General features: G+C 30.5%; 3 protein-coding genes across 6 annotated transcripts; 1 reads left to right on the top strand and 2 right to left on the bottom strand.

Annotated features, from left to right (window-relative positions):
* Positions 1 to 951: 951 nt before the first annotated feature.
* LOC131668413 (uncharacterized) lies at positions 952 to 4,724 on the bottom strand. Its single transcript, XM_058942545.1, has 7 exons — positions 4,575 to 4,724; positions 4,167 to 4,449; positions 3,929 to 4,098; positions 3,539 to 3,787; positions 3,295 to 3,455; positions 3,128 to 3,217; positions 952 to 3,053 (listed from the first exon to the last, which is right to left on the bottom strand). The coding sequence occupies exons 2-7, from the start codon at positions 4,436 to 4,438 to the stop codon at positions 2,154 to 2,156; spliced, it is 1,842 nt and encodes a 613-aa protein (XP_058798528.1). The 5' UTR covers positions 4,439 to 4,449; positions 4,575 to 4,724; the 3' UTR covers positions 952 to 2,153.
* A 630-nt stretch (positions 4,725 to 5,354) lies between these two features.
* On the top strand, positions 5,355 to 9,641 carry LOC131668358 (ribonucleoside-diphosphate reductase large subunit). The gene is made up of 10 exons (XM_058942453.1): positions 5,355 to 5,495; positions 5,793 to 5,881; positions 6,136 to 6,313; positions 6,396 to 6,759; positions 6,925 to 7,229; positions 7,310 to 7,861; positions 7,965 to 8,152; positions 8,239 to 8,547; positions 8,617 to 8,805; positions 8,897 to 9,641. Exons 1-10 carry the CDS (start codon positions 5,459 to 5,461, stop codon positions 9,110 to 9,112), a joined length of 2,427 nt encoding a protein of 808 aa, XP_058798436.1. The 5' UTR covers positions 5,355 to 5,458; the 3' UTR covers positions 9,113 to 9,641.
* A 128-nt stretch (positions 9,642 to 9,769) lies between these two features.
* Positions 9,770 to 12,949, bottom strand: LOC131668359 (uncharacterized). Of its 4 annotated transcripts, none has more exons than XM_058942454.1 (5): positions 12,645 to 12,949; positions 11,345 to 11,848; positions 10,864 to 11,263; positions 10,347 to 10,588; positions 9,770 to 10,259 (listed from the first exon to the last, which is right to left on the bottom strand). In XM_058942454.1, exons 1-5 carry the CDS (start codon positions 12,645 to 12,647, stop codon positions 9,900 to 9,902), a joined length of 1,509 nt encoding a protein of 502 aa, XP_058798437.1. In that variant the 5' UTR covers positions 12,648 to 12,949; the 3' UTR covers positions 9,770 to 9,899. The 4 variants fall into 4 exon arrangements, with proteins under 4 accessions (XP_058798437.1, XP_058798439.1, XP_058798440.1 ...); XM_058942456.1 differs by having other exon boundaries at positions 11,345 to 11,759; XM_058942457.1 differs by having other exon boundaries at positions 11,345 to 11,703.
* Between the last annotated feature and the right edge of the window lie 1,913 nt (positions 12,950 to 14,862).

Below are 14,862 nucleotides of genomic sequence, written 5' to 3'. Positions count from 1 at the left end.
AAAGTGAAGACCTTAACGGAGTGAAAAATAACTCGAAGCTTTGTCACAAAATAGAAGTGAGTCGCATATATGACTACGGTGCGCAGGTGGAATTGAAAGTCACGCTTGAGGAAAATGTGCTTTTCTTTTTACACTTCAAAGTCGTCGAAAAATCCTTTGAAATGCAACTCTCAAACTTATATGTGTCCAGCAGATTTTTGCGGGAATTCAAAGAATGTGCAGCACAGCTGGGTCCTTTGTCATGTTAATTCTTGGACGTTTCTTTACTTTGCGTTAAAAAACAGCGGTATGAAAATACTATTCATACTTTTCCCCATGGAGCAATCACTTATTTCTCAATTATACTACATAACGACAATTAACAATTTTCAGCCTTCATTGCACATCTCAACCATGAAAATACGGGAGCTTTTAAAAGTTTGAGAGAAAAGAAAGAGGAATGTCGATTGTACATCCGCTTGGAAGCAATAGAGAAGAGACGCATCGTGGTTTTTTTACACACTTCAGCAAGGCGCGAGTGGTATCAAAGGGATGACGAATCATCTTAACAGCGACGCCCTGAGAATGCTCAATGAACTTTGCACATATACGTTTCGAACTCAAACCCATTTCGTGTATTAATGCGATTGCGCTTAGTGAGAGTGAACGACCAGGTAAAGCAGGGCGTTTGCAAGCGTTCCACAGTGCTTTTATTTTTTCAAAGAATTTCGGCTGCGAGCATGGATTGAGAATGCGAGAAGAGCTCAGGAATGTTTGGATTATCAAGGTTTTTTTTGTTACCAAAATGTAAGTGATGCGAATTCAACTGTGGAGTTTGTATTAAAAGAAGCTGTACTTAAATTACATTTATTTCGTTACATTGATTAATCGTGTTATTTGTACACATTAAAAAAACAGTTTTTTCCAATATTTTTACAATATAAGGAACTCATATGGCAATATGTTATGCAATCAAATAAATTTCCGATATTTTTCATCATAATGCCAAGTCATAAATGCATAATTCGATATAATATATATTTCTTGCACCATTTCTCTGTTTAGTTTGGTACAACTATTATTCGTAATTATTACAGGGGTAATGATATTTATAAAAGATAATACCATATATTTCAAAATTGGATATTAAAAATTGCATTTGTTAATGACTTTTGTGCACACATCAAAGATTTCATTACGCTAATTTAACGTCTATTTACTTATTTACAATTGAGTCTTGAGTTCTCTTTAACGTTGAAATTATGGGCATTAAAAATCATTTATGCTAATTAGTTTCTTAGCTCATTAACTTATGTTATTGAGTGTTGTATTATGGGACAATTTACACTTTCGGATCTTTAAGTTATTATCACTTGAAGTATTGATGAAAGTTATGTATTTCACAGTAACAATAATTATTTTATTATGTTATGAAATTCGTTAAGAATTCTGTACAAACCAGAATGTATTTCTGGGCAGAGTGATTTAAAGCAAACTATCAATTATGCGTATTGAATGACACTATAGACGTGACTTATCATGTTGAGTAATCAAACTGAATTGTTCGAAAAAATACATTTGTGTTATTTGTCTATCAATCACAGTTATTTATATTTTCATAGAAAGAAATAACAAAACATCTGCTGAAAGTTATGAAGAGATATGAAAAACTATCATTTTTCACTTTTGAAAATTAGATAAATAATCGCTTACAAACCGTTTATTTGTAAAAATAATAAAAGCGAGATCCTTGTGATTGTTATAACGACGCTAAAATAATGTAAATTAAAAAAATACTATAACGAAGTAAAAAAAATAATACTAAAAGAAAAAATCAATTACAAAAAATAATCGATTGAATTCTATATCTTACAATTCGTACATTTGTAAGTACCAAAACAAAAACAAATTTCATCGCGAATGAAAAGCTATAGCAGTCATGAAAAGAAATACTAACTGAGCGTAAAAAACCTGCACACTTGCGTTTATAATATAGTCACTGTCAAAGTTTTTTCCGTGTTCACTTAGAGATTGTATGAAGTGCTGTCCGATTCTGAAATGATCGGCGCTTCGATTCTTAAAACACAATTCGTTGTACCGGGTCATGCTTTTCATTCGTTGCTTTACAAATCGAAGGGTCGATAGAGTCGGACTTTAGCACTTACTTAGCTCTGCTATTGCCGATTCTTCGTTAAATTCAAAGACTCCACAGAGTCATGCTGCTTCTTACTCATATCGAGCATACTGCTAGACATTGATAAATCCTCGGTATAACTAGAGGATATATCCATAGGTTCCATCGACTTTTTCTTATCGCTAGATAACGAATAATCATCGATTTGACTTTGGCGAGTTGGTTCCTTGGGAGACGGTGACGAAGTTGTTGGAGGTTTGAATGGAGCTGTAAGATCTGAAAAATCACTAGATCTCCTGTCATTGCTGTCTGAAAAGTCAGATAAACCCTTTCCAAGAGGACCAAACAGATTGGCAATGTTTCTAACGTAAGCCGATGAGGAAGCAGCTTTAGTAAAATCGTTCAGTGAAAATCCTGTGATTTTTGCCAATTCGGACGGTGAAAAGTTTGCTAATTTCGAAAAATCTGAAAACTTCATTGCTTGTGTCAAGTCGGTTATAGGATACTCAGTGCGACCTTTCATTGACTCTATTTTCGTAAAATCTGTAGGACTGTAATCGTAGTCCTTAGAACTCTTCAACGAAACAGTCAATTCACCAGCACGAAATGTGGGTACACCGTCGGATGTATTTATTATGTGTGACGACAGTTTCGAATCTTTGATGTGATTACTCTCGGCTGCTAAATTCTCCAGATGCTGTTGCTGCATCATGTAGGCCTTCTGAACGGCCGCAATGGAATTTTCGGGTTTATAGCTCAATGGCGAGAGAAATACGTTCGATGAAGCTTGCAAAAGTGGATCGTTTAGCAGAGGGAATTTTATGTTAGCGAAGGGAGACTCGGTGCCGTCATCAAATCCTGGCGCAACCATTTCCTTTATTATCTCCCAGTATGAACTACCTGTTTTACATCGGCCCGGCAGCTTTGATGACAGTGAATTCTGAAAAAAATATTTATGATTAGAAATCGTTTTGTAACAGACAAGATTTTAATAATTACAATAAATAAACATACCTTCAGTCTTTCCAAATACGTTGTATTACCATTAAACGTAGTTGTAAAATCGATACCACCTTCATTCCTATAAAATTCTATACATTTTTTCTAGAAAAGGAAAACAAAGGATAATTAAATATAGCTGTCGACTACAAGATTTTTATATTTAATAGTTTTATACTTACAATTTCTTCCAATGCATCTTGACATACATATTGTTCCTGTGTCAGAGTATAACTAAGAAGCATTGGTCTAGGATATTCATGTGGTCTGTTTTCTGGTGGAGGCATTGACCAGAAAATATTAAAATTTGATTCATAACAATTAGCATCTGTGTTGTATGGAGCTAAAAATACAATATGTTAACCAAAAATGTTACAATCATTTTTTTAACTGTACAGACAATAAAATAAATACTAGAAAACTTACAACAAATAAGACCAACACAAGGTGTATAACCAGTATCACTAGGTCCTTTCATTTTAATTTGATAGTCTAACTGTGCATCAACATCTCTTAGAGTTGGTGAAGCATGAGATCGTGGATGAGAATGATACCAGCCTACAAGAATCATTCTTTTCCACTCCATGGCACGAGATATTTCTGCTTCTACTGCTGCAGCTGCAACTTTATCTTTTCCAGTATATCGACAAGGATAAGCACCCAGAATAGATAAATCTATAAAAAGTATCAAATATTAGTAAGCTACTTTTCTAAAAAAACTCTTCTCAATCAGAAGAGTTGAATGATTATGCTGCCATTTGGTTAGTTGAAAATATATAAAAAGATTACATAAATATTCTTATAAATAATACTCACTATGACCATTGATATCCCAATGCCCTCCTAGATATCCACAAACTTCTTTGTCGCTGAGATGGCAATGTAGATCAACTACAAGGGCTGCATTAGCTGAAAGTGTAACTAAAAAAGGTTCAATCTTGCCTAATGTACTGAATGCTGTCAGTTCAACCATAGTACTCATGTCCCTGAAAATTAATTAACTTAGTCATTCATTCAATAATTAAAAGCAAATCTTTATAACTGTTCAACTCACATTGCATGGCTTCTTATTCCTAAATTTGAATGTTTGACTGGTACACGAACAATTGGTACTGGAGGAGCTGCAATTAACTCTTTTCTAACTTCTTGACTATCTTCTGTTGGGATTATTGCTGGTGGTGAAGCATTTGTTATCGTAATAGTTGTTGTGGCAGGAGCATTTGTTATATTAGTTGTAACTGTGGTAAGTATAGTTGTAGCTGTATTTTCACCACTAATATCCATAATTTCTGCTGCATCTTTTGTTTCCTTTATTTCTTTTTCCATGATTAACTAAACTAAAATAAAATAAAATAATTACTTATAATAAATACTTGTCTATATTAATACATAATAATCGAGATTCAACTAATGTAGCTCTATGCCAGGTTTGAATCAGTTCAATTACATGTAACAGACTTACTTCAACTAGATTTAAATACTTCAATAGTCAACTAATAAAATCTCATTGAAAATTATGGCGGAAACCGCTTGTTTATTTTCTATTCAATAATGAATAGTGACATCGACGATGCTATACCGTGCCGTGTGTACATATATTATGTATATACAACTAACATTACTATTTTGACAGCAGATGTTGATTGTTGAATCTTTCCTAACCTATAAAAATTCGCTCTTTAACATTATTGACCATCATATACCGTATTGTAAGGTCACAAAATATTTCGGTAAAAAAAAGCACTAATTTGAAGATATGAACTCAAGCCTAAATTGAGCTTTGCTAAATTCAAAAATGTATTACCTGATGCATAGCAATGATTAGTTATTTTAGTTATTCCTTAGTTTATTTCTTATATAAAAAATGACAAATAAATAAAATTAAATATTTATATTTGATATAAAATAGTGTTAATGTACAATTTTCGAATCACAATTATAAATTTACACTAACCCGAAGGATACTCTAAAATAAAATATTCGTTTTAATTGTCAGTATCATCAAAATTTATATGCATATAAGTAACAAGTAGTTGTATCAATTGAAAAATGAAAACTAAAAAAAAAATAATAATCAATAATGTTAAATCAAGAGTTTTGAATAAAAACGTTATTGACGTCATATCCTTCGATCCAACAACAACAACAGAGGAGCGCATTCCGTTTGATAATCCGACCAATCACCAAGAAGTTGACTGGTTTGAGCGCGAAAACACATTTCCCTTTCCCGCGAAATCTCAGACGGTTGCAAGGTTTTAGCCGTGTCGGTCCTTTACGGTTTTCTAAAAAATAGCTTTTCAGTATTTTTTAGTTGTTAATTTACTTATATTTATACAGCTTAAGAAAATGGTTGCCAAAGGGAAGATGTATGTCCTGAAACGCAGTAAGTATTAAATTTATTATTTTTTGTGAGTTATATGCCGTATCAAACTTAAAAGGTTAGTCTTTGTTGCGTGTATTTTTTCACTTAAGAACGTATTGTTCTGACTAATATTTATATTATTTACTTTAATTAATTTTATTAGTCTTTTTTTATTGATTTTAATTGAGTCTGAATGATTGACAATGTTGTACAAAATAAATGTGCTGAGGTGTGTGTATATATATATGCATATGCATATGCATATGCATTTACAGCGGTTTGTAAATGTCAACCTTTATAAAATGTTTGTTTTTACAGATGGGCGCAAGGAGGAGGTTCACTTTGACAAAATCACTTCAAGGATACAAAAGTTGTGTTACAATTTGGATATGGATTATGTTGATCCTGTGAGTATTTTTATTCTAAATATTCCCTTATAATTTATAAATATTATTCTCAACAGTTTTTAATAATGCTGTAGTATTGTTGTACAATAAAATAAAATAAATTTATAGAATTATGTAATTTTCAAATATTATAAGCTTATTTTTATATATAAATTTACAATATTTTATTCTATTTAATTACTTGAAATTTTGGGTTATCGTGAAAAATTCACATTTGTTTTGAGTTGTCTCAAATTAATGTTATTGCATCTTAGACATCGATTACATTCCGTGTCATCAGTGGATTGTACCCAGGAGTCACAACAGTTGAACTTGATAATCTGGCAGCTGAAACTGCTGCAACAATGACAACAAAACATGCTGATTATGCCATTTTAGCAGCTAGAATAGCAGTATCCAATCTCCATAAGGAAACAAAGAAAGTATTTAGTGGTATGCCTCGTATTATTTTTGCTTAAGTTTTCATGCAATCAGCTGATGTAAGGATTTGCTAATATAAAAATTTTTGTTTTAGATGTCATGAATGATTTGTACAACATAGTTGATCCCTTTTCCAAAGAACATAAACCAATGATTAGCACATGCTATAATGAAATCATTCAAGAACATAAGGATAAATTAAATTCAGCCATTATTTATGACAGAGATTTTGGATACAACTATTTTGGATTTAAGACACTGGAAAGAAGTTATTTACTGAAGATTAATGGCAAAGTAGTTGAGCGTCCTCAACATATGCTAATGAGAGTTGCTGTTGCTATTCACAAAGAGGATATTGACAAGGTCATTGAAACTTACAATTATATGTCTGAACGATATTTTACTCACGCATCCCCTACGCTGTTTTCTGCATGCACTCTCAGACAACAAATGTCAAGGTCAGTAATTCTGCAAATATAATTTACTAAAATTTATTTTTATTATACTTTTTCTTTCTTTGAATAATTTTCATTTACTCTTAAGTTAATTATAAATCTGAAATTTACGAATTCATGAATTCTTACTCATTTAATATTTATGGTAAATACGCATTTTTATAATAGCTGTTTCCTCCTTACCATGACTGAAGATAGTATCGAAGGCATCTATGACACATTGAAGAGGTGTGCTCTGATCAGTAAATCTGCTGGTGGAATTGGACTCAGTGTCCACACTATCAGAGCTAAAGGCACTCCAATCGCTGGTACAAATGGTGTATCAAATGGTTTAGTTCCTATGATCAGAGTATTTAACAATACCGCACGTTACGTTGATCAGGGTGGCAACAAAAGACCAGGAGCCTTTGCAATATACTTAGAACCTTGGCATGCAGATGTTTTTGAGTTCTTGGATCTGAAAAAGAATACAGGTATAACAAGAGATTACCTGTGTTTTGAAAATCTCGTTTAATTTTATTAAGATTATTAATTTTTATGAACTGTTCTGCAGGGAAAGAGGAGAACAGAGCTAGAGATCTTTTCTATGCTCTATGGATTCCTGATCTGTTTATGCAAAGAGTGTTGGAAGATGGAAAATGGTATTTGATGTGTCCACATGAATGTCCTGGATTGCCTAATGTTTGGGGACAAGAGTTTGAGAAGTTATATGAAAAATATGTGGAAGAAAAACGTTACAAACGAGAAATTAACGCTAGAGAGCTGTGGACTGCTATTCTAATGTCCCAAGTTGAAACTGGAACTCCTTACATGTTGTACAAAGATCACTGCAACCGCAAGTCTAATCAGCAAAATCTTGGTACTATTAGAAGTAGCAACTTATGTACTGAAGTTGTGCAATACTCTTCACCTGATGAAGTAGCTGTATGCAACTTGGCTTCTATTGCTGTCAACATGTTTGTAAACACTAACAAGAGAACTTACGACTTTATCAAGCTTAAAGAAATTGTGAAGATTACAACGAAGAACTTGGATAAGATTATTGACCTCAACTATTATCCAATCAAAGAAGCTGAAAATTCAAATATGAGACATAGACCTATTGGTGGGTTACCATTACATTGTTCTGATTGAAAATATTCTAAATATATTAGATAAAATAAAAAACAACAAAATATATTTGTTATATATTGTTATATACTGTCCAGGTATTGGAATTCAAGGATTGGCAGATGCATTTTTGTTAATGCGTCATCCATTCGAGAGTGAAGAAGCTCAAAAGCTTAATATTCAAATTTTTGAAACCCTCTATTATGGTGCTTTAGAGGCTAGTTGTGAATTGGCTCAGGAGAAAGGAAAATATTCCAGCTACGAAGGGTCTCCAATTAGCAAAGGCGTACGTATTGATTTATCAGCTAAACTTTGCCAAAATTAATTTAATTCAATTAAATAAAATTAATAACTTTTTAAATTTATTTTCAGATTTTGCAATATGACATGTGGAATGTTACTCCGACGAATCTGTGGAACTGGGCAGCACTGAAAGATAAAATTGCACAGCATGGAGTTCGTAATTCGCTTCTACTTGCGCCAATGCCGACTGCATCAACTGCTCAGATACTTGGCAATAATGAGTCCATTGAACCATACACCAGTAACATCTATTCAAGGCGCGTACTTTCTGGGGAATTCCAAATCGTCAACCCACACTTGCTGAAGGATCTGACTGAGAGAGGCTTGTGGGATGAGGATATGAAAAATGAAATGATCGCCAATAATGGATCTGTTCAAGTGATTATTATTAAAATAACCGTAATGTTTCAAGATAAGTTCATTGATATACTCGATTTTACATTTTAGGCCATAAACCGTGTGCCAGATGATTTGAAGCAATTGTATAAGACAGTTTGGGAGATTTCTCAAAAGACAATTTTGAAAATGGCTGCAGATCGCGGTGCCTTTATCGACCAATCTCAATCTTTGAATGTTCATATGGCCAAACCAACTACTGAAAAACTCACATCTATGCATTTCTACGGTTGGAAAGCTGTAAGTATAACTTTCTTGTTTTTTTTATTAAGAAAATTTACAACATTAGAAAATTTTTTCCTATTTTGCAATACAATAAAATGCTATTCAGGGACTGAAAACTGGAATGTACTACTTGAGAACGAAACCGGCGGCAAATGCCCTGCAGTTCACGGTCGACAAGTCCAAGCTCAAAAATGCAAATACCGTTGCAAACGGAGTAAAACCGGAGACGAATGGTACGAATGGCACAGTTGAAGAAGACGAAGATCCAGTGCTCGTCTGTTCACGAGAAAATGGTGACGCTTGCATGATGTGCAGTGCTTGAAAGTATCATAATTAATAGTTTAATTTACAAGTGCATTACATTTTAATAACTTTTTCATCGGAAAATTGAACTTTTTTTTTATATTTATGGGGTTCATTGACTGAACAGAATTTTAAGCGTGTAGACTATGAGTTAATGCGCTAAATTTAATTTTATGGTGGCAATATCATTTTACGATTCGATCACCTCCTTTTTACGGTTCGTATTATATAGTCAGTCCTTTTTGCTAAACATACAACTTGTAAGTTAACGTCATGCCCGGTTAGTAGATGACACTTAATCTTATACTAAAATATTTATTTTAAGTTATTGCACTTTTACATGATTCAATATTGATTGAGCCGACAGTGATTTTTATGACATATCCGAAATTATAACATGTGCAAAGCTTATATTATGTTTTATTATTTTAAAATAGACTGTTAAGGTTCGCTGGAACATTGAGACTCGAATTAGTTATATAAAGAAAATTATGTGAATGCGTTTTCCTTAACTTTATCATACTGTACAAAGATAATCCATGAGACTTAATTAATAAAAGTTTTTTATGAAAATATAAAATAAAAGGATTATATTCTTACATCTTCAATTAAATTAGCATGGCAATTTAATATTTAAAAAATGTATTGAATAATAAAAATTAAAATTCAATATTTTGAAAAAGCAGATAACTGTTTATTCGATAAATTTTGTTTGCAGGTAACTTTCAAAGAAATATCAGATACTTTTTTATCAAAAAATATAATTTTATAAATAAGTAATGATAAATATTTTATTTCATTGTATTTCATTCATTTAAACTTTTGAAATACATTTTATCTCTAATTTGATGCATTATAAGAAGTTCTTGTTGAGAAATTGTACTTTTTAATTTACAAAAAGTTGTAACTAAATCTATATGTTTCAGTGCATCAGTATAACTCATATCTCTTACTTTTGATTTAAAACCAAAAATATTTCGTATTTGTTCACTGATTTCTGAATCAAATACTGTTTTCCCTTCACTATCATCTAATTTTTCATATTGATTCATCATGAAAAACTTGCTTGGTTCTTTGTCTTTATTATCATTTTCTATATTTATTTCAGAATCAGAAGAGTTATCATTATTATTTTTTACTGCTTGACTTGGAGTTATGATTGCTTTCTGAAATATTATGACGTTTTTAAATATAAAGTACAAATTAATTCATATATAATTTAAAAATCAAACAAATATTAAATATTTAAATACCTGAGGAAAATTATTAGGAATTTTACATAACTGTAATTGTTTCTTCAAACCATAGTAATGATCACTCTTGAATGGACTACAGTATTTTCTCTTCAAATGGAAATTGTAATTTGAGCTTCTGTCTTTATTTACTGTATTAAAGTTGGTTGATGAACAATTTACTATATTTGTTCTGAAAGTTTGGCTAACCCCTCCAGATATTTCATCTTTTTCTGCTTTAAAATTATTTTCTATCCCCATCCCTATTGAAATTATACAAAAAATTTATAATTGAAAACTAAATAAAAGTAATGAGATATAATTAATCTTAAATGAAAAATTCAAAGGAAAGATCTTTATGGTATTATAATACTAGAAATAATTAGAAATAAATTTTAATTTATAAAAATTACTAATAGGGACTAGAATATTTTCAATCAATTTATATTATAATATTCATGAAATTTAAATATGTAATTAAGTGGATCAACTTTGAAATATGACTGTTTTTAATGATTTGAATATTGATAATATTTACCATACGATATTATATTATTAAATGGACTTAATTCAGGTGACATTACATTCCTTTCATAATTGAAGATATCCAAATCATTCTTATTATCTATTTTATGATTTGATATACTTGGATCAATCATTTCAAACAAATTCTCTATAATTTCAGTTTCTATATTTTCAAGTTGTAATGATGGTTTCATTACTTCATAATTATTGTAATCTACTTGGTTGTTTATTTGCAAAAAATGTGGAGCTTTTTGCATAGATTCATGTGCTGATGATGATTGATCATTTTTTTCTTGAACAAAAGTAGCTTTTTCCTCTTCAACTACTTTATTATTTATAATTTTTGATTTTACGATGTTTTTACTAATACTGTCAGACTTGCTTTTAGATATTTTTGGTGCATGTAAAGAAATCTTGTGAAAGTATAAAATTTTAAAAACAAATTCATTATATACAGAAAAGTAGCTTTTTTTATTAAATATTTAAATACTTACAAGATTTCTTTTAGGATTACGCAAATCATACTTCAAGTAATACGTAATTGCTTCTATTTGTTTAAAAGTTGGCTTATTGTGTATGTATTTAGCTATATCGTTAGCAATTTTTTTGACTTTATTCAAGTCAGATTTAACACTCAATCCTTTTCTTCTAAGGTATTTGCGTATCTCTTTGATATACCTGTCAGTATAGTTAATAGCATCATTCCAATTATCTGGAAGCTTTTCTGCATGGCCAGCCATCATTTTTGCATGAATAGCAAAATATTGAGTGTATTCTTTAATCTCTTCCTTTTCTTGTTGAGACTGAAAAACTTTTTTTATAACAGCAAGACATGTTTCTTCTGTTGGAGAACCTATTTTAAACTCTTCTAGATAAGTTGGCTTATGTTGTAAAACTTCTATGAATCTTCTATATATATCAAATGTGCGAAATGAGAATTTAGATGTATTTTGAGTTATATCAGTCATTTTGCTGATGAATATCTTGATTAAATATAACTGTTTCACACAGAATTTTATTGTTTTTAATTATATAATATTTCGTATTTCAAAGATGTAAAATACAATCTACCGATATTACGCGTGTAAATCGATCTACACTCTAAACATTTTCTCAAACGATTTTTTGTTTTTCAATATTAAAAAACAATTAAGTATTAGCAACTCATGACAATGATACCAAACAAAATTACTTTGACAGAAATAAACCTTACTTATGTTGCTCATGTGATGAGCGGTATTTAGCAAATGTAAACAAAACTGAAAACAGATAGACCATGCCGAAATGCCGAATGACGCTTTGGAAATGATAATTATGTAGATGTGTTGATTGTACAGTATGAAAATGTTTCAATTTGAATCAAATGAAGATTGTTTTATGTTTCTATATTAGTATGAAAATAAATTAGATATATAATGATTGTATTCATAATTTGATTTAATATATATGTAACGATAAATTTGAATGTCGTTTAGTGATACCACATTGCAGGTTATCTACTGCTTCTCTTCTATTAATACAGTAACATACAAATAGATTTGATATTTATATGCCAATGAAACAAGTTTTATTTATGTTACCAAAAGATTCGTTAGATTAGTATTGAATTTATTATTTGTGTGCTTACATATATTATTAAAACTTATTTAAATAAAAAATAACGTGCCGGATATATATCGAGTAAATTTTAGACGTTTATCAAGTAAACGTGTAGACCGTTAGACCGAATAACGCTTAATCAGTATTTTAATAAAATATGTTATTAATTTTAGAAAATCTTCGCATATGACTTACCATTTATGACCGTGAATTAAAATTATCAATTTTAACACCATCTTTTGACTGTAACTGGTGCTGATATTCTTCAAAGAACGTTTTGGCTTCAATTTTTATAACAGTTTTTCAATTAACTTTTTATATAACAGTTTTTTACAGTTGTTTTATTTTTACTTGCACACGGTTGCTGTGTAAATGTTTGGCAATATTGCGTAAAATACGCACTGAGTTTGAAATTTTAAGCTATATCTATTTTGAATGAAAGTCCCTTTGATTTCGTCCATTCCAGATAATGTCATATATGTATTTCTTGAATTGTAAAGTAATTTGCCAATATTTATTATAAACTTTTCTAAGTAAATGTTTTCCTGATTTACTGGTACTACTTCATAATCCTTTATATAGCCAATCACCATTATTTCTGATCGTTTCATTCCAGTGGTCTATTATACGTATAAATTGCGTCTGAATCATATCGTTCTGATATCGTTTTGCCTAAATCACCAATCTTATTAATCGTATGTGTAGGATTATTTATAAGATATATTCTGATCTGTATAAGATATAATCTGATTTCCGGCTGGAATAAATTTCATGTTCCATACTTATAAAATTTAATTATGCCAAGTTAATGTCTGAGTAGCGTTAAGGGACGGAGGCGAAGATAGTAGAAAGGTAGAAGGACTAAACGGTGATTTAAGAAAAAAGAAAATATTAAAATAACACCAAAAGTGAAACAATTTTATCCACAAAAGTGGAGAATGGTCGTGCATTTTATCCTTACGTCTACGTTTTATATTACGATCGGATCTCTAGATTCTTGTTTTCAGATATAACTTTATACTTTGCATGTAATTTATACGTACCAAATATTTCAATATACAGAGTTACGTCATTAAAGTGTCGACTATTACATTAAATGAGACAACAAATAAAGTTACTTATCCTTTGATTATTTGAATCAAACTTTTTTAACAAATTAACTTCGGGGAACACTAAAATGCTTAAGTTTAGTTTTATATGGATGGCACTAACATAATTTTGATTTATATTTCAATGTGTGCAAATGAATCAATTAGGTTTTTTTAATTATTAGCTTCTAAATTTTTGAAGTATTGTCAATTGCTTGTTGAAAACGAAGATGTAATTTTTAATTTACCAAAAGAATCAATCGTCCAGCTCTATCAAATTAAAGTCCTTTTTTATAAATATTTTCTCATTAGTGAATAAATTTATCAGTAAAGATTTTAACCAAACAATTATCTTGTTTTATTAGAGATTTGCAAAGTCATACTTCTCAACAAATTTATTGAAAGTTGATAGGGCAAGAGTTTCAGAGGCTTTCTACATAGAGACACGGCCGTTATGAAAAAAAAAATATTTTAATATAATTCTTATACATTAAAAAATTGTGATAACAATTTGCTTGGTTATGAATTGTTTGGAGCAAATCTCCTAAATATGATTAAATAGTAATGTTCTTTTCATCAGTAACTTGACTATTTTAATTGAAAAAAGTTTATAGAAAAAAATCTGGTAAAAAATGAAAAATAAAATTTTTTTAGAGTGGAAACTAACTAATTTATACACACAACTATATTTAAAACACAAAAACTGCATAGTATGAGGTTATTTGAATTTCTTCCACTGTATGTGTATATAATTTAATTTTCAAATACTATGTGCAATAATTTTCTCATTCTGGGGTTCCCCTGCTTTTCTTACGTAGTCAGCGTTACTGCGCAGTGCTCTGCAAAGAATGAAAAGGTTACATTTAAGGGAAGGGCCTAAGGCCTTAACACATTGTGTGTCTATCGTGTCCGTCACAAAACTATAATTAACATTGATTAGTTACTCCATTGAAAATATCGACATTACATTCTCCTTGATACGGACAGATCTTCGCACAATATATTGCGCAGCGTTCAAGAGCGCAAAATCAACACGACACAGGGGGCCTATTCTGAAAAAAAATTTTGTGGTAAATCAGTTTGTCACTTCAGTTTACCACAGAATTAATCACTTTAGATGTGATAAATGCTTATGACATGTGCTAAAATTTTTTTTCAGAATAGGCCCCGTGCTAACATTTTTTTTCAGAATAGGCCCCCAGAGGTTTTGGGCATTAAATAGACTAATCTCCAATAGATACGAAATTCGTACTCAACAAATTGTTGCCAACTTAAGAATTAAAAATAATCCAACTTTGTAAATTTATGCAATATAACCTCAAATA

Source organism: Phymastichus coffea, unplaced genomic scaffold (genome assembly GCF_024137745.1).
Source record: "Phymastichus coffea isolate CEN01 unplaced genomic scaffold, Cenicafe_Pcof_1.1 PCOF00077, whole genome shotgun sequence".
Taxonomy (NCBI): domain Eukaryota; kingdom Metazoa; phylum Arthropoda; class Insecta; order Hymenoptera; family Eulophidae; genus Phymastichus; species Phymastichus coffea.
Note: the sequence above shows the minus strand (reverse complement) of the source record. Positions and strands in the feature narration are given on the sequence as shown.